At 39.5% G+C, this 27,437-nt stretch overlaps 3 protein-coding genes across 5 annotated transcripts in view; all 3 read left to right on the plus strand.

The window, feature by feature from the left end:
* Positions 1 to 1,421: 1,421 nt before the first annotated feature.
* ctsc (cathepsin C) lies at positions 1,422 to 6,122 on the plus strand. The gene is made up of 7 exons (XM_058414063.1): positions 1,422 to 1,740; positions 1,899 to 2,044; positions 2,793 to 2,944; positions 3,031 to 3,183; positions 3,802 to 3,920; positions 4,346 to 4,477; positions 4,821 to 6,122. The coding sequence occupies exons 1-7, from the start codon at positions 1,584 to 1,586 to the stop codon at positions 5,318 to 5,320; spliced, it is 1,359 nt and encodes a 452-aa protein (XP_058270046.1). The 5' UTR covers positions 1,422 to 1,583; the 3' UTR covers positions 5,321 to 6,122.
* Positions 6,123 to 7,623: 1,501 nt separating this feature from the next.
* On the plus strand, positions 7,624 to 11,199 carry rab38a (RAB38a, member RAS oncogene family). The gene is made up of 3 exons (XM_058414064.1): positions 7,624 to 8,010; positions 8,847 to 9,130; positions 10,247 to 11,199. Exons 1-3 carry the CDS (start codon positions 7,818 to 7,820, stop codon positions 10,397 to 10,399), a joined length of 630 nt encoding a protein of 209 aa, XP_058270047.1. The 5' UTR covers positions 7,624 to 7,817; the 3' UTR covers positions 10,400 to 11,199.
* Positions 11,200 to 19,869: 8,670 nt separating this feature from the next.
* The window catches only part of tiam1b (TIAM Rac1 associated GEF 1b), a 51,888-nt gene continuing 44,320 nt past the window's right edge, over positions 19,870 to 27,437 (plus strand). The window contains exon 1 of one of the 3 annotated variants that reach the window (XM_058413842.1): positions 19,870 to 20,175. The gene's annotated coding sequence lies outside the window, so the exon portion shown is untranslated. The remainder of the gene's footprint in view (positions 20,176 to 27,437) is intronic. The other 2 variants (XM_058413839.1, XM_058413838.1) reach the window with 2 other exon arrangements.

Here is a 27,437-nt window from a genome sequence, read left to right on the forward strand (position 1 = left end):
TAGATCACAAATTACTCCCTGCTCCCTATCGAAACTGCACTAGATACTGGAAATAAAGTTTCCTTGCACTCGGTTTCGCTCTGCAGTGATTTATACACCAAATAAAGGTTTTTTATTTTTGACCATCTGGAAAAATCCTATGTTGAAAGTTCAAATTGTTCACTCAAGTCAAGAAAGATCCACCTCCACCAGTCTCTATGTCAAATCCCACACTGATCGCTAATGAGTAACTTTGGAGAAACATTACCTAAGCTAAGGCAGCAGCTTTATTGCTAATCTGTCTGACGTTAGCTAGCATTGATAAGAGCTCTGATCATACCAACTAACTGAATGCTAATCGCTAACTGTCACAAAACAAACTGCCCTGATGTTTATGTAGCAGCAGCAGACAACAGCATTAAAGTCTAAAGGTTCGATTTTAGGAATGTGGCTCAGCTCTTTGATCATCTAAACGTCCGGTGTTACGAAACAGATTTATGAAGATATCGTTATAATGAAATGTAGTGATACCATGAGTACAAAGTAGAGATTTTATTTTGAAATGTACGAATTAAGACTCAAAACTTTTAGGTGAAAGTAAATTACAAATAAATAAAAAAAACACAGAAATCCTGAGTGTTAGCATGATTCAGCTTCAAAATGAAACTCAAAATGAAATAAATGACCATAACCATGACCAGATGGGTTTTTCTCTGCATGTCCGGTTCAGGATTTGTCTTCAGATGGATTACATAAAAGCAACATTTTGTAAAATCCTTATCCATATTAGTAAATCTGAAATTACAGAAATATTAAAATAGTAACAAAAACATAGTAATAAAAAGAATAACAGTAAAATATTTAAGTGACTTATCATACATGGGCCTGGTGAAACAGGGTTAAGATAGACAGAGACAGACAGATAGATAGAAGGACTGACCAACTAACCCACTAAAAGACAGACAGGTAGATCAACAGATTGATGGAAAGACAGATGGGATAGACAGATAAACAGTCAGACCGATAGATAGATAGATAGATAGATAGATAGATAGATAGATAGATAGATAGATAGATAGATAGATAGATAGATAGATAGATAGACAGACAGATAGACAGATAGATAGACAGACAGACAGACAGACAGACAGACAGACAGACAGATAGATAGATAGATAGATAGATAGATAGATAGATAGATAGATATACTTTATTCTAGATATGCTAGTGAAGTTTGGGAATAAAAGGATATACAATAAATACTGCATCATGCCTGTGTAATACTACCGAATATCTTATCATTTTTTATTGCTCTCTCTCTCTCTCTCTCTCTCTCTCTCTCTCTCTCTGTGTGAGAAAGTACCGTAACCGTCTACACCGAACACTTCCCGTTCCTGCTGCTGCGTCACTGTCACCTGACCGCGGTCACATGATAAGAGCGGGAAGTTCCGCGTTTGTTGTCCATGTTTGTGTTCTGGACGAGAGGAGAGACACACGGAGTCTCAGCAGCCGACTGACCAAAAGAAAAGTGTGTTTTTCTTGCGTCCAGGCGTCTGTTCGCAACCGCAAGGGCAGAAATCTGTTTAGAGCAGGAAGTGTGCGGGATGAAGGCGTTTTTGCTGTGTCTGGTGGTGTTTTGCTGCTTTAGCGGCTCTTTAGGTGATACACCAGCTAACTGTACTTATGAAGAGCTGCTGGGAACCTGGATCTTTCAGATCTCTAATGTGGGACAAGAGAAAACCATCGACTGCTCCACTGCTGGTGAGAGATGAACAGTTTCTTGTATTACAGCACACCCTGGAGTAACTCAGTTTACCATGTGTAATGTTAACTCTGTTTAACATCATTTACTCTGGTCTTTATATTAATACGTGTGTGTGTGTGTGTGTGTGTGTGTGTGTGTGTGTGTGTGTGAGCAGGTCCGACAGTGAAGTCGGTGACTGTGCATTTACAGAAATTATCTCAGGCTGTTGATGATCTTGGAAATACTGGTTTCTTCACCATCATCTACAACCAGGGCTTTGAGGTGGTTCTCAATGACTACAAGTGGTTCGGCTTCTTCAAGGTCGGTTCATGTCTAATATGAAACCACACACAGACATGCAAAAGGTTATTTTCCGTCTCGGGTGACTCCATGTGACCCCTCATGACTATACTTGTTCGGAAATGTTACACTTCCTGTTTGACACCAGAGCACATGATTTGCTGGTAATGATGCCTGGCCTGATTTTCTTCTGTCATTTCAAATTATACTGAATTAAGTTCTTAGCTTCTCTGCTGAAGGTATTAATACCCCAGACCACTAGCTTGTGTGAAGATTTGGGGATTCGACTCATAATTCTTATAAAAGAGCTGTGCATGCAGTGTAGGTCTAGGAAAATAACCACAATGCAGTATCAGGTGAAGTTACTGTTACTTCCCCTCATGTCCTCAATATTTAATTGATTCATTAGTGAATGACTCGTCTAATAGAAAGTCTTTTAGGTGATTCAGCGTTCAAATTCATCTCTCTTCCCGATAAATCGCATTATGATGGATGCAGTCATGTGCTCTGACGTGATCGACATTTCAGCCGTGAAACCTCACGACTCAGCACTTCACTCCTCACTTTTAGCACAGAGGCGTGTGACCCAGAGCTTCCACAGTTTACAAATCATTTACCGAGTTACAGAAAAGCACTGGACTGAATACTGAATCCAGACATCATTATCTTCATCGCTTCACTGCTACCACCAACCCCCCTTCATAATTGACTAGTCACCTGCTCTGGTGCATGTGAGTCATTTGTTTCTCGTCTTTTCTTCCTCTTTCAGTATTCCCAGGAAGGCTCCGTGGTCAAGAGTTACTGTGATCAGACACTTCCTGGCTGGGTTCATGATGTTCTGGGGAACAACTGGGCCTGTTTCACTGGGAAGAAAGTTCAGCGTCTGGCTCCCAAAACCTCCTTCATCCCTCCACCTAATCCGTGAGTGTGTGCGCGCCTGTGTTAATGCTGTGTATGTTTCCTTATGTAGCTAGTACTTTTTATAATTGTGTGTGCATGTGTTTCAGGTTCCTGCAGCTTTATAAACATGATGCGAGCTTCGTGGAGCGCATTAACTCTGTACAGAGCTCATGGAAAGCCGCAGCATACAGGGAGCACGAGATCTTCACCATCCAGGAGTTGACACGAAGAGCCGGAGGACACAAGTCCCACTTCCCACGGTGTGTACACACACGCACAACCCTCAAATTGTGCATGCCAGGAGAGTCTTATCAAATGATCAAGGTTTCTTTAAATCATTTAAATGTCGTGGTGGTCGTTTTTTTATTTTTTATTTTTTTGTCCCTTTTGGTAAAGCATTTTTTTTATTTTAGATTTTCAGTTTTTTTTTTATTTCTAATGTTTTTCTTTGTAGTTCTTTTCTTTTATCCATTTTTTTCCCTTTGCATTTTTCTTTCATTTTTTAGCACTTTTTTTAAAAGTCTATCTTGACATTATTTGTAGTGTTTTTTCCTTGTTGATTTCTGGTATTTATCTTTATTTTTTGTTATGTTTTTCTGCCTTTTTCTTTTAAAAAAATATTATACAAATTTGTAAAATTGATTTATTATTTTATGAAAAAAATGTTTTTTTTTTCTTTTTGTATATTTCTTTTTTTTTTTTTTTTTTTAAATTATTTATTTTTTGTATTTTTTTGGTGAGTGAATGCCTCATACACACTTTGTAGTGCACTATGAAGGTTATGTTGATGGATTTGGATCTGTATTCTGGCCTCTGTGTGCACTGTCATGTCGTTATATCTGTATTGAATTGTCCTGACTCGACCTCTTGATCCTCAGACGTGTAAACTCTGCCCCCGTCACCCCAGAGCTTCTCAAGATGGCTGCCGGTCTGCCAGAGCAGTGGGACTGGAGGAATGTGAACGGAGTTAATTACGTCAGTCCAGTACGCAATCAAGGTGAGGCTCTGAATCTGTATAGAAGTGGGTGTGGCTTATCCACTGCCATAACTGTACCAAGTGATTCCACTAACCATTCATTAATCCTGTAAGAGGAAATGGCATTGTTATTAGTGATTGATTAGGAGAAAAAAAAAAGTATGTAAATGTAATTGTGTGGAATTTATTCTGCTAAAATAAAATAAAAATGAAATGCATTTTAAAATCTAATTAAAGATCTTAAAATCGTATTAAATCAAATTAATAATTATTTGTTTTGTTTAAAAAAATTAAAATATTCTGTAAAAATAAATGTAAACGTGAATAAATTAATTTTAAAAAGGAAAGAAATGGGATATGAAAAATGGCAGTAAGTAGAGTTTATTAACTTTATATTAAAGCATTTGAAATGATCTGAAAATTAAAAATTCTTATTTTTATGTTAGAGTCATGTGGTAGCTGCTACTCATTTGCGACGATGGGGATGCTGGAGTCACGAATCAGAGTCCAGTCCAACAACACAGAACAGCCAATCTTCAGCCCTCAGCAGGTCGTCTCCTGCTCACAGTATTCACAAGGTACACACTCCTACACACGCTCTCTAACACACATGCATGCTCCCTTATGTTTCGAGACGAGTCACAATGTGAGTCACTATTGTTTGTTCTTTGAGCATGAACCATTTTTTATTAAATTAAATTTGTGCACTACATGGAGCAGGAAATGTCATGTTAATGTCATATGAACGTGCACCATGTCGTGGTTCCTACATGACCCCTGCATGAGTGTGTTTTTTCTGTAACGGACCCTACAGTAGTTTAGCGCACTACACACTGACATCATGGATAACATACGGATGCTTATTTCTGCTGAACACTTCATCATGGAAATGGGTCTTGTTTAATTTTGGTTTATATGCAGGTTGTGACGGCGGTTTCCCGTACCTGATCGGTAAATACGTGCAGGACTTCGGCATCGTCGAGGAGAAGTGCTTCCCTTACGCCGGCAAAGATTCTCCCTGCTCCGTGTCTGCTGACTGTCCTCGCCATTACGTCTCCGACTACCACTACGTCGGCGGCTTCTACGGCGGGTGTAACGAGGCGGCCATGATGATCGAGCTGGTGAGGGATGGCCCGATGGGCGTGGCCTTTGAGGTTTACCCCGACTTCATGCATTACAAAGAGGGCATTTATCATCATACAGGCCTACGGGACTCAATCAACCCTTTTGAGCTGACCAATCACGCGGTGCTGCTGGTGGGCTACGGGCGGAGCCAGGACACGGGTGAGAAGTACTGGATCGTGAAGAACAGCTGGGGAACCAGCTGGGGAGAAGACGGCTACTTCCGCATCCGGCGCGGGACCGACGAGTGCGCTATAGAGAGCATCGCCATGGCAGCCAAGCCCATTGCTCAGCTGTGAGGTCGTTTCCTGTTTGGTTTGGCTATGAAGAATGTCCGTGTTTCTCTGCTGTTGCTAGTATGATTCTTTGTAAAAGACAAGTTTTTTTTGCTTGGTTTTTAAAAAAGTAATTTTACAAAAAAGTAAGCTTGCTGTAGCTCTGAAGGCAGTGATCCGACATGGTTGTGTCCCAAATCATGCCTTTTTACTGTTTACTAGTCTACCAGTGCAACGTGTGCTGAATAGCATAGAAATTCAAACATCCACCACTATGATATCAGAAGGCATTTGGGATTATGGTCATGAGGTAAAAACATGGTGACGCCCTCAAGAACATCAGCAGTAATTTTAAAATTCAATGTTTATTGCTAACCAGTCAAATGTTTAATTCTAGACTAGAATGAAATTTTTATAGATCCTGTCACCCACTTCACTGTGGTGCCTTTCAATAGTCAGGATGGATCTGCTTTCCTGGAAAAGGGATTTGTTTTGTATTTTTTCCTCACTTGCACAATAGCAAAAGCTGCTAGCACACATTCAGCATTCATGGCTCCGTCCCAATCGTGTTTCCTCACTTCACCCTAATAATTGACACTTGTTTCTTTAGCAGATTTAAATGGTGGTAAAAAGGGAAGCAGTGTTTTTTTTGGCCAGTGTTCTCAGGTGATGCAAACAAATTGATTCTCACACACATCGTATTATAGTTCCATTGTTACCTTTAAAAAATCATTTAAAAATCTTCAGCAGTTGAAATTTTTTTTTTTTTTTAATCTGATCAATTTTATAATCATTTTGTACAATAAAAGCTGGTTTTTAAAGATTATTTTGATTGAGTATTGATTTTATTTATTTTTTCTTTTTTACATGGGTGTAATGAGCTAAAAGATTATTATAATACTATGTACAGTTTAATGTACAGTATAATTTAATAAATCTGATGTATAAAGGAAAGCTCCACATGGATCAGGAGAAGACATTTACTTAAAAGAAAGAATCCTTGGAGGTGCCAGTACTTTTGCTGCACTTTTTTTGGCTAAATGTCTTGAAATAAAAATGTTCAGTTATTGATTGATTTTAAAAAAAACCTCAAGGTGCCAATAATTATGGATGGCACTGTATACACATTTTGACCTTTTGAAGTCCCCAATATACACTGATCCACCATAACATTATCATTATACACACAATCAGCTGTAACAATTCCTGCCTAAATATTGTGTTGGTCCCCCTTTTGCTGCCAAAACAGCCCTGACCTGATGAGGCATGGACTCCACTAGATCCCTGAAGGTGTGCTGTGATATCTGGCACCAAGATGGTAGCAGCAGATCCTTTAAATCCTTTACGTTGCAAGGTGGGGTCTCCATGGATCGGACTTGTTTGTTCAGCACATCCCACAGATGCTGGATTGGATTGAGATCTGGGGAATTTGGAGGCCAAGTTAACACCTCAAACTGGTTGTTGTGCTCATCAAACCATTCCTGAACCATTTTTGCGCATTATCCTGCTGAAAGAAGCCACAGCCATTGGGAACACATTCCCCACAGGGAATACTGTTTCAGTGAAAAGGTGTACATGGTCTGTAACAATGCTTAGGTAGGTGGTACATGTCAAAGTAACATCCACATGGATGGCAGGACGAAAAGAACCCTGGTGCCATGTGTTGCCCAGGTAAGCGGCGCAGACGCACCCGGCTATTCACGTGATGTAAAAGAAAACGTGATTCATCAGACCAGGCCACCTTCTTCCATTGCTCCGGGGTCCAGTTCTGATGCTCACGTGCCAGTTGTTGACACTTTCGGTGGTGCACAGGGGTCAGCATGGGCACCCTGACTGGTCTGCAGCTATGCAGCCCCATACACAACAAACTGTGATGCACTGTGTATTCTGACACCTTTCTATCAGAACAAGCATTAACATCTTCAGCAATTTCAGCAACAGTAGCTCCTCTGTTGGATCAGACAACAGAGGGCCAGCCTTCGCTCCCCACGAGCATCAATGAGCCTTGGCCATCCATGACCCTGTCACAGGTTTCTTTGTTCCTTCCTTGGACCACTTTTGATAGATACTGACCACTGCAGACTGGGAACACCCCACAAGAGCTGCAGTTTTGGAGATGCTCTGATCCAGTTGTTTAGCCATGACAATTTGGCCCTTGTCAAACTTGCTCAAATCCTTACTCTTGTCCATTTTTCCTGCTTCTAACACATCAACTTTGAGGACAAAATGTTCACTTGCTGCCTAATATATCCCACCCACTAACAGGTGCCATGATGAGATCATCAGTCTTATTATTCACTTCTACCACTAGTGCTCATGATGTTATGTCTAATCTGTGTATGTGCACTACATAGTGTCTGCTAGAAATGCACTAGTAAGAGGTTTTGATGTTTTTTTTTTGTTTGTTTTGTTTTTTTTGTTTGGGGGGTTGGTATGGCTGAGCGATTGCTAATCCCTAAATCCTCACTTCCGGAAAACTTAACGAAAGGCTGGAGCAGGTCTGTCTCTTTCACCACTCGCCATGCAGCAGAGGGAGCATCGCTATAAGGTCCTGGTGATCGGAGACCTCGGCGTCGGGAAGACAAGCATCATCAAACGTTACGTGCACCAGCACTTCTCCGCTAACTACCGAGCCACCATCGGAGTGGACTTTGCTCTCAAAGTAATCAATCTGGATCAGGACACCATCCGGCTGCAGCTATGGGACATCGCAGGTGAACATTTAACTCTCACACACACTCACATTTCCACTCACATGTTCGTTATTGGTAAACATTTCACTCTCGAATTTCATATTTAAAGATTTAAACATAATAAATTTCAACTGTTGAGGAAAAAGTAAAAAGTCGTTGAATTATTTTCCGTCGCAGCATGTGACTCTAATTCCCCCAAATCTCAAACAAAGCTGAACAAAGTCCAAGGTTCCTGTGTGTGACGCTCACATGAGGGAGATTTCCCACAAAACAGGACTGGACTGTGTTCCAAATGGTTAGCTTGTTATCTGTGGCTGAACCACCTGACAGAGGCATCCAGGGTTTGGGTTGGTGGGTAAAATGACAGATTTCTCGTCTGGGCTGTGTTCCAAATTCTACAGTGAGAGTGAGGAGTTAGGGTTCCTTGTAGAACATCTTCAGTGTAAAGTATGTTCGGTTTGAATTTTGTGTGTTTTTTACTGGTTTATGGATAAGTACCTAGCTAGTGGGCTACGTTAGTCTTTTCTAGCGCCTTTTTATTTTTGGCACTGACTCTGCCCACTGGCTATTATCAAACTTCCTGCTGGTTTACGCTAACCGCTAATCAACTAAGCTGCTAGCTATAAGCTATGTTCGTCTTTTCTAGTGCTTGTTCTGTGTGACTCTGCCCACTGGCTACTTTTATACTCTGTATTATTTAGGATGTAGCTGGAGTACATTTTACTTCTGGTTTATGCTAACTGCTAATCAACTAAGCTGCTAGTTAGTCTTTTCTCTTTTTAGTGCCTTTTTTCCATGACTCCTCTCTCTCTCCCTTCCAAATCTGTCTCTCTTTCTTTCTCTCTCTCATTCTCTAGGTCAGGAACGTTTCGGGAACATGACCCGTGTGTACTACCGTGACGCCCTCGGCGCCTTCGTGGTTTTTGACGTGACGAGGTCATGCACGTTTGAGGCCGTGAGGAAGTGGAAGGAGGATTTAGACGACAAGGTGAGCGTCTCTGGGGGGAAACGGATCGCCGCCGTGCTGCTCGCCAACAAATGTGACCAGGAGAGAGACGAGGCTTTCGCCAGACACTACAACAGGATGGAGCAGTTCTGCCGAGAGCATGGCTTCATCAGCTGGTTCGAGACGTCAGCCAAGGTACAGAGTCTTAATATGGCTGAGAGCACGTGTCACTGGTGCCGTCTGTCGTCATAGTAACAGTCTGCAACCTGGACCACTGCAGCAGTGAAACAAGTCAACATCTCTTTTACCCTGTTCACACTAAGTCTATTTTTCTATTTTTATTTTTCTATTTTTATTTTTCTTTCTTTCTTTCTTTCTTTCTTTCTTTCTTTCTTTCTTTCTTTCTTTCTTTCTTTCTTTCTTTCTTGCTGTTTTTAAATTAACTTCTTACAGTTTAAAACCATGTTACATTTTTTATTTTTTATTAATTAAAAAAAATGTTTTTACATTATAAGTATTTTTTTATCATTCTAACGTTTTTAATTGTTTTAATTTTTATTTTAGTTTGCTGTTTTTCTTTCTTTCTTTCTTTCTTTCTTTCTTTCTTTCTTTCTTTCTTTCTTTCTTTCTTTCTTTTAATCTGTTTTTACGTTATACATTTTTTATTAAATAAATAACACATTTTAATGAAGTTTTTAATAATTTTCTGTATTCTGTTGTATGTTTTCATTTTGTTATTCCATTACACTATGTAACAAATTTTTAACTTTTTTCTTGTTCCTGGGAAATAAGTGTTATTTCCTCATTCTTTGTAACCCAAATAAAGAGAAACAACCCATCTGGGCTAATTTTTTCATTCTCTTAAAAGCCCAAACCCAAACTTGAAGGGGCTTAATGGCTATTTTTTTTTAATTATCATTTTCCATTAAGAGTCATTGGAAAATGTCATTCACTACCCAGGAACAAAAATCGTGTTACATAGGGTTATTCATTTATTTCTTTAGGTCTGTTTTTTAAATAATTTTTAATTTTATTTTCTTTTATTGCTCTTTTCTTTCTTTCTTTCTTTCTTTCTTTCTTTCTTTCTTTTGTTATTTGCCTTCTCTGTCTCTCTCGCTTCCTGCTGAGTCACAGAGTAATGAATATGCAGATGAAGCAAGTTATGAATATTCATTATAATATCAATCTCACTCACTGGTTGTGAAACTGGGTGTCAAGATTCTCTCTCTCTCTCTCTCTCTCTCTCTCTCTCTCTCTCTCTCTCTCTCTCTCTCTCTCTCACTCTCTCTCTTTCCCTCTCTATATCTGCAGGAGAACATTAATATAGATGAAGCTGTTACCTGTCTGGTGAGCCACATCATGGCCAGTGAGACAGAACTGCTCCAAAGGGACGACATGAACATCGTCTCCCCTAACCTTGATTCGGGACGCAGCCCGCCCTGCTCTGCCTGCTTGAGAGCCTAAATCACTCCATCCTCACTTCACCAGCCCACTTCATCCCTCAAAATACTCCCCATCCTACTATACAGACATCTGTGTGTGTGTGTGTGTGTGTGTGTGCGTGCAGTTGTCTGTGTGTGTTATAAAAAGCATCTGTGCATTTGTATCCATAGCAACAGACTTGAAAATTCACACATCAGCAACCTTATAGAGGAACTTGAACTTCTCTCTCTCTCTCTCTCTCCCCGTTATTCACATATTCATTTATGGATCAACAGGAACTTTGTTTCGTTTAATAATGAGTGCAAAGATTAATTACATTAATTACATAAATATGATCATCATAAATCATCCTTTCCTAATGACATCATTCACCTGTAATGTGTGTTGCTGTTATTTATTTTTCTCTGTGTGTGTGTGTGTGTGTGAGGTTTTTATTGAATGTAAAGAGATTTGATGTGTGAAATAGAACACTCTGGATCATTCTGTTACAGGAAAATAATTAGCGATGCAGTGGTATGATGAGGTGTTTTATTCCCAATACACCACAGCAACCTGTAAGTGATTACAGGGGGGCAGTGGTGGCTCAAGTGGTTAAGGCTCTTGGTCGTTGACTGGAAGATCAGGGGTTCAAGCCCCAGCACCGCCAAGTTGCCACTGTTGGGCCCTTGAGCAAGGCCCTTAACCCTCTCTGCTCCAGGGGTGCCGTATCATGGCTGACCCTGCGCTCTGACCCCAACCTCCAAGGATGGGATATGCAAAGAAAGAATTTCACTGTGCTGTAATGTATATGTGACAAATAAAGGCTGTTTCATTTCATTTCATTACAGTATGTTTATTTATTAAAGAAGGAAACAGCATACTTTTTATCCATTTATGGCTACATTTACTGATGAGGAGCTTCTCTAGAGTGTACAGAACGTTTCATCCATTAAACCCAGAGTTTGTGTGTGTGTTTGACCATAAACAGACCCAATCGATGAGGCTGAAAGATCAAGTGAAAGGTCAACAACGATTAATAGATTTGTCAATAGTCGCAAAGTCATGTGACCCAATCAAGTACACGCACAATGTAAGGAAATTTATTGTTATTGTTGCACAACTACTGTGTGTGTGTGTGTGTATGTGAGAGAGAGAGAGAGAGAGAGAGAGAGAGAGAGAGAGAAAGAAAGGGAGAGGTTTAAAGGAAAGACCTTCAGGGATGAGAATATGAATAATGAGATGTTGAGTTTAATTAATGACGCAGCTCTTCAGACGAATACAAATGACATCTCACATACACACACACACACACACACTTTGGCGTCCTTCAGTCTGGAGAGGAGACAAAATTGATAGCACAGTCTGGCCGAATAAACCTGGAGACAGAGAATGTCTTCTGGTTCAGAACACACACTGATTCTTTTCAGTGAGTCAAATCATTTGACTTGGCTCACCATTAAGAGTTGACTCTTTTGGCTCTATGCTCAATGTTTCTCCAAAACTGTATAAAGTTTGCAACAGTATGATTAGTAATTGTTATTTTGGAACAACTGTAACTGGTGGTGTTGAATGAAGTCATACTCTGTGTTCTAATTAACAAAATATAATGTCAGTCTCTGGTTGACTGATTCATTCATTAATTCATTCAATCATTTTTTTCCCTTCAGCTTTTCCTGGTAGATGCTTGTGGTGGTAACATGCTGAGAATGTTAGCCTAGACTTTCCTATCCCCAGCGACAGATTCCAGCTCCTCCTGAGTATTTCCAAATGTTGCCCTGCCAAACATTTGACATAGTCCTTCCAGAGGGTTCTTGGTGTACCTGGGGGTTTCCATCCTTTGGGGAATGCCTGATGCTGTAGCCAACCAGCAGGGTTAGTATAGGGTGTCCAAACTGGCTTATCTCTAATGTGAGGAATAGAAGCTGTACTCCAAGGCTCTCCTCAGTTGTTGAGCTGCTCACTTTATTACAGAGTTAAGCCATTTCCAGTCCATACCTTACCATCTCACCTACTAACTCAAAAAGCAAATTGACATCCAACATCCCCCAGACCAAGCTTCCATGGCAAGGATCTAGTCCATCTAAAGCTGTCCAGTACATGCTTGCTGTCATTCTTGTATGTGCACCCAAACTCCAATCTTTATCATAACACAAAATGGTTCCATGTCACACATTTTATGCTTTACCTGGGTGACCTCAAAAACCTGGTCACAACAGGTTCTGCACCAGGCCTATCTCCTGGGTTGGATCTCAACCCTCAACCTTAATCCAGGCATGGTACAACCTGCCATCATTTTTGTACCTATTGTAGTGATCTTTAGGGTGACATTTTGTCTGATTTCTCCCATCAGAACTTTCCCAAGTGCAGCCCAACTGTAAGCAATAAGAAGTACACAAACCTTCACTACAACAAGGTGCAGGGTACCAAACCCTGACCTTCCAGGGTTGTTGATCAGTACTGATACTGTATGTACTATAAACCATCATGGTCTTGCTCTAGCAGACCTGTTCTTGACAAAGCATTTGATTGGACATGACAAACTTAGCCTTACCAAATACCTATCCTGTATATCCTCCTTCCAGCAAATCCAGTCCCTGGATGGATGGATCAATCAATGGGTAAATGAATGTATTGGTAGATGAATCAGTGAATAAAGTGGTGGGTGAATGTATTACAAAACTTTATATCTTGATTTCCTTTTCTCTCTCTTCTCATCTGGACTCCTCTCCTATCTGTTCTCTGCTCTCCCTAACCCTCTTCCTCTCTCTCTCTCTAACTCTGGAAAGAGAGGACTCTATCTATCTCCCATAGTTCCCCTGCCAAATAGAATTGAAAGCACAGCTGCGTCACATGGACACAGGTGCTTTCATTGTTTTTGTTATGAGATGGAAAAAGAATTAGATGAAGGTCAAACCCAGTAAGAAGGGCTACATCCCAATCCACACAGTGTGGTACTTCATAGTGAGTCAGGATAAAACACGAGACTATTTAGAAGTAGTGTGCCACTTGGGACATAGTATCTGGTTGGCAGGTGTTGTCGAGATTAGACTAATTATCTACCAAATTGAGAAGGTTCTAATGGAACTAATGTGCTTTTGAAGTTCTAAGAATTGCTGAACAAATATTCTTAGATCTCATTGACGATGCATAGAGATCACTCTTCAGTTGGCACACACACACACACACACACACACACACACTGGCCACCATCCAACACCACAGCTGGGTATGTTTCAATCATGAGGACACACACACAACTGCGTCCAACACTTTGATTTCAGTCCAGACGTCATCACCTTATTCAAATAAGCTCTGGTTAGTGTGGGAGTGTGAACTTTACATACTATTAATAACACAAAAGTACACGCTAAGACTTTTGGTGCTTGGACCCAGATCTTTATGAATGTCAGTTTATGAATGAGGCTAGTTGGGTTTAGCTAAACAAGCTAAAAATTAGACTGGTCCTCTGACAACAAAAAGGTTTAGCGGAATACAAGATATTGCTAAGTGGGTTTTAGCTAAGCCTACTGGTGATCAAGCAGCAGGATCCAGTGCTCTCATTGCCTATTCCCAGGCAGGGAGCTAACCCAGCCACTGAAAAGTCAACGCTCAGTGCTGGTCCCAAACCCGGAAGAAACAGGTGGGTTGCATCAGGAAGGCCAGCCAGCATAAAGACCCTGAACAGGGAGCAGCTGAAAAGAACAACAACTAAGTGGGGTTTAGCTAAACAAGGTTCTTGGGTATCATGTTTAGATGTATTCTGGGCTTAGTTGATGAGTAGGGTTTAGCTAAACACAGCTATCTGATCTGATTGGAGGTTTAACTAAATAAACAGTAATGCTAATTGATAAGCTTGGCCAAAAAGGTTAAATGAGGTTTAGCTAAATTGGGTTATATGAGGCATTTTTTTGAGTGATGTTTAACTTCCTTAGGTCATACGAGGCTATGAAGTTGAGATTGAGATCTGAGGCTTAGCTAGTAAAACAAAACTGTAATGTAATTATAGTTAATAAGCGAGGTTGCGTGGTTTAGCTAAATATCCATTTGCAAATAGTGTTATATGTAAATGGATAAATGCGGTTAAATAAGACTATATGAAACTAAAGGACATCAAGGACACTATGCTAGGACACTATGTGTGTGGTTACTGTTTCGCACTCGGTTGGTTTATGAAGCCTTTCCTCGGCTTGTTGCACAGCTTCCATACATCAGCTTTATGGTACATCACAAGGTTACAGCCTGTAAAATGTGATTATTGCAGTCACTTCAGCTTAATACTTATCCAAACCTGGGATTGACTGGTGAGGGCTGATGTTCTTAAACTGAATGTCTTAATATTTTTAACACTATTTAAACAATTTTTGAACCTTAGTACATAGAACCTTAGTGAATTTAACATGCTTATTTAAGATTTACAGAAATGTAGCGATGCTACAATCATATCAGGATAAATAGGACAACATGAGAATGAAACAGTCAGCAATCTGGGTGATTATTTAATGACTGTGGAATAACTGAGCCTTTGTAACAAGGTTCCTTTGCTAACAGGCTGCATTTTGCTCTTAAATGGATAACATGGCCACGTTTTGAAGTGTAGAATTAGCAAATTGACCATATGTCGATTACTAGCATCCACGCTAATGGACATTAAGGACATTATAATCTTTTGCCACATTTTAATTAATCATTTATTTTCACTGACATCACCAGTATCTGAACAGAATCAAAAATAAAGAGCAAAAAAAATCTTTTCGTCTTCCCATAATCTTCTGAAAAGTCAAATGAAGCAATTTCTTGTCAAACATGGAATATTTTTCTATATATTTTATAGTTCATACAACAAGGTAGAACTAAAATATAAGTTTTTTTCATTACTCATGGAAATTCATGTTTTAAGTGAGAGATGTTTGGTTAACATAAATTCATAAATTAAAGTACATAAAGTATTGTGCTGATTATATTTCAGAGTGAAGTGTGCTTCTAGCAGGCTGGAACAGGAATTATTGTTATTTTCAAGGTGCTAGAGTTATTTATAGGCACTAGATGAGTTTGTTGTTGTGAAGGACACATTACACATGTTCAGTAAAGCAATAAGCTGCAAAAGAAAGTGCATTACAGTGATTTTATTATAGATAAGCATAAGGTTTATTAGACTTATTTTTGACTTGATCGTGTTCTGCACTGTGGTTTAGCACTTAAGAGTCCTAAGTGCACTAGCTTGTGCAGTTTATTGTTCAGCTTTTTCTACAAAAAACATTTACTTATTGTTTTTTAACTAAAATTTAGTCCTGATATGGGAGGAGTGATGGATAAATGAATGGGTGGGTGGATGGATGAGGGATGGCTAAATGGATGGATAGAGGGATGGATGGATGGATGGATGGGGGTTGGACAGAGGAATGGCTAAATGGATGGATGGATGGATGGATGGATGGATGGATGGATGGGTGGATGGGTGGATGGATGGATGTATGAGGTATGGATAGAGGGATGGATAGATAGATGGATGAATGGCTAGTTGGATAGATGGATGGATGGATGGATGGATGTATGAGGTATGGATAGAGGGATGGCTAAATGGATAGATAGATGGATGAATGGCTAGTTGGATAGATGGATGGATGGCTGGGTGGATGGATGGCTAGATGGATGGATGGATGGATGGATGGATGGATGAGGTATGGATAGAGGGATGGCTAAATGGATAGATAGATGGATGAATGGCTAGTTGGATAGATGGATGGATGGCTGGATGGATGGCTAGATGGGTGAGGGATGAAAAGAAGGATGGATGGATGGATGGATGGCTAGATGGATGAGGAATGGATAGAAGGATGGCTAAATGGATGAGGGATGAATTATAGATTAGTGAATTCATGATTGGTTTGCAAGGAAGAGTCAGTGATGGGTGGATGCAAGGATTAGTGGATGGATGGATGGATGGATAGATATATGGTATTGAAGAAAATGTGATGGATGCAGAGCTGCTTCAAAGAATGTAGGAATGCATGAATTGCTGGATATATAGATGGAAGGATTAGTTGATTCATTTGTCTTAGAGGGCGTTATGATGGAACTATGTTTGAACTAATTTTGGTGTTTTACTTTAGACATAATTATGTAAAAGTTTTGGTTATTGTTGCCAACATAGAACACTGGAAAGCCTCTAATCAATGCATTCTGTGTAGCTGTGAATTATGGGAAATCTGGGAAACAATATGACACCCTGTGTGTATATCCAAAAGAGATGTAAAGCTTTTTATCTTAAGTGGTTCATTTAAAATATTTCCTCAAGTAGCTGTGAGCCTTTACTTAAAGTCTTTTGTATTTTGTGAAATCTAATTTCTGGGATTGAAATCAGTTTCATGATGAGGTAATCAGCCTACACAAAGCTAAAGGAGGCTACATGCAGCCTATAGCGGTGCCTCGTGTTTGCTTAGTCTCATGTTGCTTTTCTTCCAGTTTTTGTTGAAACTCTAGACTATGGTTGAAGCAGTGTAGATTTTCATAGCCTCATTAACCATCATGAGCCCTCATGCCTCATTTAGCTTCATGTAACCTCATATAAGTTTCAGTCCATTTCATTTAGCCTCATTTAGGATCAAGTATTTATAGAAATCCTCTGTATTTTGGCTTCTGTAAAGCCAGGCTAGCATCTTGGTAATAGACACTAACACTGACGGATGAGTGTGTGTGTATGTGTGTGTGAGTGCAAGAGAGAGAGAGAGAGAGAGAGAGAGAGAGAGAGAGAGAGTTTTACGGCCTCAGAAATATTACCTCTAGGCGCCATCTGGCTTCAATTTTGTACTTGACCAATAAAATAAGAAATGGTTTAATAAAGATGCTCTCTGTAATGTCTAGACAGTGTGTGTGTGTGGGGGGGGGGCAGGGACATTGAGACTCCTTTTGATTCATTAACCAATAAACCTTTCTGGTTTAAGAAGCCTACAAAATTCACAGATCAAAAAATATATATAAATTTAGCTCAAATATCAAAGTTTCTGATCTTACTGATGATGTGTTAATGACTTGGATGAATGGATGGATGGATAGATGGATGGATGGTGAGATGGTGGGATGGATTGAGGAATGGAGGGATGGAAGATTGGTGAATTCGTGCTTGCTTTGCAAGAAAGAATCAACGATGGGTGGATGAAAGGATTAGTGGACAGATGGATAGATGGATGGTATTATGGAAAGAGTGATGCATGCAGAGCTGCTTGGAAGAATGCAGTAATGCATGAATTTGTGTCTATATAGATGGAAGTATTAGTAGATGCAGACATGATGCTGGTGAGTACATGATGGGTGGTTGGATAAATGGATTTCTTGTTGAAGGGACAGACAAATAGATGTATGGGTAAAAGTGCTGATGAAAGGATGTATGAATATTATATGTATATAATGGATATATGCAGGATAGGGTAGATGGGTGGACTTGTGTTCGGAATGGATGAATGCATGGGACAGTGGATGATGGATGAATGCATGGATTGATGAGTAAAGGATTGTGGGTGGGTAGGTGGATGAATGGATGGATGGATGAATGGAGGAAGACATTGGTAGTGGATGGCTACATAGAAAACCAGACGGATGGACAGATGGATGAATGGATGGATGAATTGCAGATTGATGAATGCATACATGGACTGATAAGTAAAGGATAGGTGGGTGGGTAGATGGATGGATGGATGGAAGGATGGATGAGTGGATGTTAGATTGGTGAATGCATTCATGGATTAATGAATAAAGGATTGGTGGTGGGTAGGTGGGCAGATGGATGGATGGGAGGGTGGATGGTAGATTGATGGTAGATTGATGAATGCATACATGGATTGATGAGTAAAGGATCAGTGGGTGGGTAGATAGATGGATGGAAGGATGGATGGATGACTGGAAGGTATATTGGTGAATGCATACATGGATTAATAAGTAAAGGATCGGTGGTGGGTAGATGGATGGATGGATGGAAAGATGGTAGATTGATGAATGCATACATGGATTAATGAGTAATGGATTGGTGGGTGGGTAGGTGGATGGATGGATGGATGGATGGAGGAAGGCATTGGTAGTGGATGGCTACATCGAAAACCAGACAGATAGACAGATGGATGGGTGGCTGGGTGGATTGTAGGTTGATGAATGCATACATGGATTTATGAGTAAAGGATTGGTGGGTGGTTAGATGGATGGAGGAATGGTGGGATGGATGAATGGGGATAGGCATTGGTAGTGGATGGCTACACAGAACTCCAAATGGGGGGACAGATGGGTGGTGCATTAATGAGTCTCAAGTGTAGATCATGGTTGAGATGGATGGATTAATGAGTTAGATGACTGCTGAAAAATGGATTAGTCAATGGATAGACGGATGGCTGGATGGATGGATTAGAAAGAAAGGGATGAGTTGTTGAATAAGTAGTAGGTGGAGAGTTGGGTGTGTTGATTAAAAAGTATAAATTTGTGGATGAATAAATGGAAGCAATCATACTGTAGGCTGGCGGGTAAAGGATGATGGATGTGGAAGAACAAGTAAAAAAACTATGGATTAGTGCATGAATTAATTGGGTGGTTGATTTCTGTGATACATGGTAACACCTTTAATACATGGAGAACGCAGAAGAATTTGATGATGGTCCTGTGCTGCTCTCTAGTGTGCGTAATGGGAATTGCACAATTGTCTGTGTTTACAATTGACTAGCGTTTTGTTGTTGTTGTTGTTGTCGTTGTTGAGGGACTAAAAGGTAATATGTTATAACTCACATTTATGAAAGATTTCATGAAATTACTTTAACACTTTTCAGTGCACACTTTAAAGTCGTATTAAAATGAATTCAGAATAAAATATATTCTTATTTACTCGCTCATTTGTTTATTGTTTATCTGAAGCACCTTTTCTTCCTGGCCACTTTGAGAACCTGTGATATCACAATGTCGCAGTAATGGTTTAATGCGTCTTACTGTTTTTAAATGACTGGGATCTAAGGTGGTGGAAGCCAAGTGCCTTTTGAATAAAGAGATTTAGTTGTTAGGATGTTTTCATTTCTCAGTGGAATGTGTTGTTATTGCAAATGAGTTCACTTTAGCAACAGTTAAAATATTGAACATTTTCCTACAACATTACATAGTAAGCTACATACATATAAGGGATGGCATTAATTCTACAGCGTGTGTTTTCGCGCGCACCTTTGTATTTTATTATGACTTTGGATTAGCGGACCTGTTTATTATTTTTTTTGTGTTTTAATAAAACGTACATTATTTATTTTTATGGGGATTGGAGGCGGGGCTTATTATAATGACGGCATCCCGGTACACACGTCGCCACGTCCCGGTTTAACCGAAATATATATCGCGTCGTTGCTCTTTCACAGATATAACCACACACACACACACACACACACACACACACACACTGAAAATCCTAGCAACTACAACCCAACAAGTGCGCGCGCGGTGGCGATTGGTGCGCGCGCCGTCGCCGAGCCAAGCGAACGCTGCGCCGCGCGCTCCTCCCCCATTTCGCAGCGTTGTATAGAAACGGCACAACACACGCACACACACACACACACGCACGCACACACACACACACTGTGCGCGCAAGGAAACGCGCCAGATGTTACTTATACGCTGCACGTGCAAGGGAACCCGGCCCGTAAAGGCACGCGCGTCCATCCCTAATGCAACCTAGATTGAAATACCAATCGTTATCACTATTATCTAAAAATCTAGGTGCGTTTATTACAGGCGAGGCCGTCATGTTGCACACCGGGATCTGCGTGAAGGGATGATGACACCGACCGCGACGTCACGAGCCCGTAAGTAGCACGTGAAATTGATTTCCACGCCTGATTAACACGCCCGTGATTTGTGTTCGCGGTGCCTTCGCAGACATGTACAGTGTTGCACTTGGGCAGGAAACATATGACTCGTCGGAATGCTGTTCAGGTTACGGATCATGCTAAGCTGCTAGGCTACACATGACATGTTTGGGCTGCATGCATGTTTTTATTTAGAAATGTATTTATTTTAGATTTCGAGGAAATATCAAACACGGATCCGCTGCCTCGATGTCATCCACCTGTGGGTCAGCGCCAAGGGCATCCCATAGCATGTTATTTACATTAAAAATACCCTAGCATTTATATGTTAGATTTATATGTTTATATGTTATTATGTCTGGTTGTTTCACTTTCACCTGGATGCTTTTGCCGTTCAGATATGACTTGCACAATATATCGTTAAATTATCGCAATATTATCGGGCTTTGCGGTACTGATGCACTGCTGTAAGGCTGCAGTATGCAAATGAACCTCCAGCGATATTTTATTGCACGCTGTAAAAATTTTCATCCTGACCAAGTGGTTGAATTGTAGACATTTTAAGATGGAGAAATGGTTTCAAATGAGGGAGGAGTTCAAACTATTGCTGCTTCTAGATCAGCAATGAATGTTTGTAGAATGTTTATTTCCAATGCATTATATTGCTCTGACTATATCTAATATTAAAATAATTCATAATGGGCCATATTCTGTCAGTATTAATGTGGGGAAAGTTACATAAATTCAGAGTTGGGTTTCATGTTTCAGCTAATTTTCTTAAGTTCACGTCGCTGAGGTTGGCAAAATTTTCTTGAGCAGAACTGCCTGAAATATATTTTTTTAAATAACATTTAGCCCAGCCTTTGGGCACTGGTGGCTCAGTGGTAGGTTTCTCATCTACCATGCGGAAGGCCAGGTTCAATTTCCAGCCAGTGCCCAAACCCCAGCCATTGGATGCAGTGTCAGTCCCAAGCCTGGATAATATTACGTTGCGTCCGGAAGGGCATCCGGTGTACAACCTGTGCTAAGTTGTTGTGCGGACCACTTGGTCCACTGTGGCACACGTACCCCTCACACACGTAGGGAGCAGCCGAAAGATCAACATTTAGACCAGCCTTTAAACACAAGCTCTTATATTTCAAATGTTAAAAAAAAAAAACGGGATAGAAGATGCAGACTGAAGAAAGAAATAGTTATTGATTTGCTTTCAAGTTATAATATGATGCCATATAAAAGCAAGAAGGAATTTAAAAATGAAAAAAACAGCTAAAGCACTGAAATACATTTGTAGTAGCTTAGACTAGATTTTTAGATTTCATTACACCTCAGCTTTAAGAATAGCACTTGATCCAGCACTTCCTATTATTTTACTTTTTTTTGTCATGGAACTGTATCATGTGTGAGATGTTTTTGGGTTTTTTGTAGGCTGTATTTATTTGTCAGATTGAAATCACAATATTATTGCTCACGTGAAGATGTTCTCTGCTGTAAAGAAATCATGCCTGTGGTTAGCAGGATAAGCTGACCTAGCACTCCACTCATGTGCTACACTTTCAGCTTTAGTCTTGATGAGACTTAACATGCTTAACATGCTGTCCTCCGATAAGTTGCAGAAAAAATAAAATACTTTTCACCTAAAATGGATGATATTAATGAATGAATTCATAGCATCATGTTTATTTGGAATGGCATTTCAGAGATTTTTACTAGCTGTGTGTGTACAAACATACTCCACACCACTCCAACTTTTCTTTCAAGTGCCCGACGTGAATTATTCATTTTACGCACAATTGCACTTATTGTTCATTCATTCTCCAAAGACATACAACACACTCGTGTTTCTGTGTGCCCTGCATCTTTGCTTTGTTTCATTGAGCTTTGTTCGTCTTTAATGAAGTCGTGCCTCAGGCCTACACACCGCTGTGATTCTTGAAATTCTGTTGGCGGCACATCTGAGAGAAGGCGGGACGCTTTGTGCTACAGATACTTGTCCCATTCAAAGACCAGCTTTGATGCACAGTGTGCCCCTGAATTAGCCAGACGTTAGTGTTAGCGTTTCTACGTGTTTATTTGCATATGCAAATTTTTTTGATGTAAAAAGATTGCTGACTGTTTATAGCTGCTATAACAAAAGTGATAACAGGAACTAACTTCCAACATTACATTTAGGGGGCCAAGCACACAGAATCATGCATGCACAGGAAAGCAGATTCATGTGTTTAGAGATTCGAGAGCGATTCGTAGCTTCACTCATGACATGTATGACGTCTGTAGAAAGTGCTGGAATGCTCGTTTTGTTTGGACCGGTCTCAAAATGATGGGAGACAAATTTTGGCAGCTAGATACAAACATGTAAAATTAGTTATTATATTAGTCCACTGATCAGAAGGCTATGAGTTTGAATCCCATGACTCTCAAGTGTTTCTTTTTATTTGTATATATCTCCCCCACAGCTTTATATCTGTTGTCATTTATTTTAAATATGCCACTTTGCACTTCGGGTTAGATGCCAACTGCATTTCATTGGCTTTGTACATGTATTTTGCACAATGACAATGAAGTTGAATCTAATCTATTCTAATCTAACAATGGCATCCACCAAATGCCACAAAATTTAGATGCATTTTCATCACTTTTGACTAGTAGTTACTGCTGGCACAAAATGTGTTGCATGGGAGGAAGAAACAGAATTTCAAATAAAAGGATAAGGTAGAAAATCAATAGAGTGCAGCTTTGGTGCTTGGACCCCTAATTATAAATGGAGTTTTCATGGGGGTTTTTTTGTTTTGTTTTTTAAAAAGCATGATGCAATTGTTCTTTAATTAACAAATGTCAAAATGTAATCACTGGTGAATTGCTGTGATATAATTTAAATAAAACACTTATTTTACACCGTTGTTGGAAAATAATCAGCCTTTGTGTGGAACAATGTGAGCCGACGTCTGTTACCTGTAGCATCTTACCTGTTTGTTTGTTTATTTTGTTCATTTTGCTGAGACACACATTGTTACATAGCATTGACACTGGAGACTCCTTCCATGAATGGTGACACCTCACGATTTCTCAATAATTTCTCGTTATTCGTTGTTAAGTAACATAATGTGATTACATAGAGCCCTTGTGAATGCCCTGTTGCTATAGCAACGATAATGTATTACAATAAGTGCATTAATCTGGAGGTTGTAAAAGTTGTCATTTGCTTAAAAAATGAATCAAACACCTTTTGACCAATCAGATTTGAGGATATAATTAACTGCTGGTTTATTCACTGCTATTCACAGAGCGCACTGATTTTTGTTTATGAACATCTTGAAGGACTTTAACAGAGTTTTGGCCTTGTACGTGCGGTGATATCACAGGTTATTGTGTATCGTTATGGGACGAGCGTACAGAGCTGTAGGACTTCCAGAGTGAGATCATTCGAGCCACGTGTAAAGTCAGAGGAGATAAATCAGTGGATTGCATAAGAACAGATGGTTGTGTTGCCTGTAAATGCTGTTTTTGTTTGGATGTCCTCAGCACTCCAGCTGAGGGTCTTATGAAAAATATCTCGGACGAGAACAAAGGACTCTTTCATCTGCCCTTGTGTGTGTCTTTTGTCTCTTACATACAGACTTGTGCCACAAGTTGTCTCACAGAGCGTCGCCGGGTCATGCAGACCGACCGACTGGATTCTCACAGGTCTAAACAAAACTTTGTTGGTATGAGGGGCGCCAAAATTTTATATCAGCGTATCAGTAACTTAACTAAACAAAATGAACTAGCAGGCAGGTGATAAAGTGTACACTGATAGACAGGATGACTATGTGCTAAAAACGGATTGAAAGCATTTTTGTTTTTTTTTGCAACCAGCTGAGTGTATAATCTTAATTTATATATTTATTAAACAATTCATATAGATGCACCAAATAAACTGGTTACAGCTGTTCAGAACTTATTTATAGATGTTTGTAGTAATATCAGTACAGTCTAAAAAAAACTGATATTGGTATGTACAGAAAATATCTCATTTCCTGCTAAATATATCTAGAAAAATAAAAAAGATTTGTGATAGCTTGATAAAACACACTGAAAATCGCATCTTGCTTCATGATTATTCTTAAAAGCATTTTTAAATGCTTGTCTTCTCACCCCGGCTGCTTATGTAAGCTTTTTTTAGCCTTCCTGTTAGCATATCTGGCTAATCCCCCTCGAGCTCCTTCATCCATGTGGTGTTTCACAGGAATGTTTTTTTTTTTTTATGAATTAGCATGTGTTCCTATTAAAGTGGCCAGGAAAATGATATGTATATATGTTTATATACACACACACAATCCATTTGCATCCAGTAGCATGCAAAATATTTCAAGCAGCTCTTTAAGCAACTGTTAAACCCTTAGTTTGTTTTAATAGGGAACATCTACCTTATGAGCATCGCTAATCAAAGCCCAGTTAGCAAGACCTTGTTTGCTAACCGCCAGATGCTGGCTTGGTATTATTAGTGTAGTTCTTCTTCTTATTGTTATTAGCTGTGTTAGCAGTTTTTTTCCTGAAGGGTATATTCATCTCATGAATACAGAGTTGGTCAACTTCTCCCACATTTTCTGGGGCTACAGATGACCCAGTTCATTTAGTGCTGTGTGTGCAGTGAGTCAGCACTTTTGAGGTCTGGGCTCATAAAGCTGTAGCGTCTGCTTCACTTCACTGTGCCGCAAAGCATACACATGATAGATAGATAGATAGATAGATAGATAGATAGATAGATAGATAGATAGATAGATAGATAGATAGATAGATAGATAGATAGATAGATAGATAGAAGACTACGTTCAGGGCTGGTATGAACCTTGGAGAAGACGTTGTTTCTCCATTTTAAGTCGTCAGCCATTTTGGGTCGAGATGTAGTTCTGATCTCAGGTGTGTTTTGTTTTCTACGTGTGAAAATGCTCTGGGAAAATTATTTAGTTTTGAATATTTTCTGTTTCTAGTGAACATTTTCTCAGAACATTTGCTGTTTCTGGTCGGAAATTGTTTTCTTTCTTTCTTTCTTTCTTTCTCTCTCTCTCTCTCTCTCTCTCTCTCTCTCTCTCTCTCTCTCTCTCTCTCTCTTACAGTTTAGTATAATTACCAGCTCTCTGTAACCATAAATGGATAAAAAGTTATTGTATGTCCTTCTATAAAATCCAGTCTCTGACAAGTTGTTGTTGTGGACAGACTCAAGGTCTGCCGCATCGCACATATTACACAGAGGTAAAGCCACTCACACCAGTACCAGCAGGCATCGAAAGGCATTGTGGGTAATGAGGGAAACCGTTTACAAACATGAAAACTTTAATCAGTGGTCCTGGAGAGCATGCTAATTAAGATAAATATGAAATAGAAAGATAAATGAGAGAAACATGGATTTCTTCTGCTTTCCTCTTCTCCTATCTGTCTTACTTTCTGTCTCACTCTCTGTCTCTCTGTGTGTGTCTTGTTTTGGTGTTAGTGTAGCGTCAGGGTAGTAACCTTGGCCGCTGATGGTGCCAGTTTGTGATGGAGTGTTTGTGTGTGTGTGAGTGTGTGTGTGTGTGTGTGTGTTTGTGTCAGGTGGGGGGAATTCCGCTGATGTCATGACATATCGGTGAGTGTATGTGTGTGTGTTTGTCTTTTCCCAGCAGGGTGGCTGCTATGACAACACCACTACAGCAACCCTCAATTTACACCCCAGTGCCTCTCAGTACACACACACACACACACACACACACACCTTTGCCATTGTGTTTTGTAATTACAGTGTGTAAGAAGTGAGTACAGTGTTGTTATTCCTCACACATCTCCTTCTTTCTCACTTTTTCGGTGACGGCTGCATAAAGAGTTTACTATACAATATGTTTTGTGTGAAATGTCACTGAAAGCTGTGACATGGAGTTTTGTTTTTGTAAACAGAGTGTGGTTTCCTCTCATCGCTGCTGATTAGCTGTGCTAAATTGTCCCAGGTGTGTATTTGTGTGTACAAGTGTGTGAATGTGTGAGGGCATCACTTCCTGTTTAGGGTGTATTCCCACCTCGAGCTCGAAACTGGATCCAGCGTGACTCTGCTCAGGATAAAGCTCTTAGAAGCTGAATAAATCTACTTTATAGTTTTCAAGCTGAAGAGCTGAATTCCAACCTCCAGCTTATGATGCCATAATGTCCATTAGTGTAACTAACCATTTAGCAGCTTCCTGTAAACTCACTCCAACTGGAACTGCACAGTCTTTAAATAACACCAGAAACAAACCATTTTCACCTTTCTTTCTTTTCTCTGCCAGCATTCTTTCTTTCTTTCTTTCTTTCTTTCTTTCTTTCTTTCTTTCTTTCTTTCACCACTATGTCAGAAACAAACCATTTTCACCTTTTTCTTTTCTCTGCCAGCTTTCTTTCTTTCTTTCTTTCTTTCTTTCTTTCTTTCTTTCTTTCTTTCTTTCACCACTATGTCAGAAACAAACCATTTTCACCTTTCTCTGCCAGCATTCTTTCTTTCTTTCTTTCTTTCTTTCTTTCTTTCTTTCTTTCTTTCTTTCTTTCTTTCTTTCTTTCTTTCACCACTATGTCAGAAACAAACCATTTTCACCTTTCTTTCTTTTCTCTGCCAGCATTCTTTCTTTCTTTCTTTCTTTCTTTCTTTCTTTCTTTCTTTCTTTCTTTCTTTCTTTCTTTCACCACTATGTCAGAAACAAACCATTTTCACCTTTCTTTCTTTTCTCTGCCAGCATTCTTTCTTTCTTTCTTTCTTTCTTTCTTTCTTTCACCACTATGTCAGAAACAAACCATTTTCACCTTTCTTTCTTTTCTCTGCCAGCATTCTTTCTTTCTTTCTTTCTTTCTTTCTTTCTTTCACCACTATGTCAGAAACAAACCATTTTCACCTTTCTTTCTTTTCTCTGCCAGCATTCTTTCTTTCTTTCTTTCTTTCTTTCTTTCTTTCTTTCTTTCTTTCTTTCTTTCTTTCACTTTTACATCAGAAACAAACCATTTTCATTTTTCTTTCTTTTCTCTGCAAATATTCTTTCTTTCTTTCTTTCTTTCTTTCTTTCTTTCTTTCTTTCTTTCTTTCTTTCTTTCTTTCTTTCTTTCTTTCACTTTTACATCAGAAACAAACCATTTTCATTTTTCTTTCTTTTCTCTGCAAATATTCTTTCTTTCTTTCTTTCTTTCTTTCTTTCTTTCACAGTTTGCACTCATTTATTTTTATTTTTATAAAGTCTTATATTATTATGAGACTTTCAGAAAATGGTTTGCACTTGCTGAAAGACACA

The sequence above is a fragment of the Hemibagrus wyckioides genome, linkage group LG17 (genome assembly GCF_019097595.1).
Source record: "Hemibagrus wyckioides isolate EC202008001 linkage group LG17, SWU_Hwy_1.0, whole genome shotgun sequence".
NCBI classification, from domain to species: Eukaryota; Metazoa; Chordata; class Actinopteri; order Siluriformes; family Bagridae; genus Hemibagrus; species Hemibagrus wyckioides.

Bases quoted from the DNA above. Each gene is read 5' to 3' on its own strand.
- ctsc (XM_058414063.1), top strand. From the start codon at position 1,584: ATGAAGGCGTTTTTGCTGTGTCTGGTGGTGTTTTGCTGCTTTAGCGGC. The intron at 2,945-3,030 runs GTGAGTGTGTGC...CATGTGTTTCAG, and splicing joins TTCATCCCTCCACCTAATCC to GTTCCTGCAGCTTTATAAAC. The intron at 4,478-4,820 runs GTACACACTCCT...GTTTATATGCAG, and splicing joins CTGCTCACAGTATTCACAAG to GTTGTGACGGCGGTTTCCCG.
- rab38a (XM_058414064.1), top strand. From the start codon at position 7,818: ATGCAGCAGAGGGAGCATCGCTATAAGGTCCTGGTGATCGGAGACCTC. The intron at 8,011-8,846 runs GTGAACATTTAA...CTCATTCTCTAG, and splicing joins GCAGCTATGGGACATCGCAG to GTCAGGAACGTTTCGGGAAC. The intron at 9,131-10,246 runs GTACAGAGTCTT...CTATATCTGCAG, and splicing joins GGTTCGAGACGTCAGCCAAG to GAGAACATTAATATAGATGA.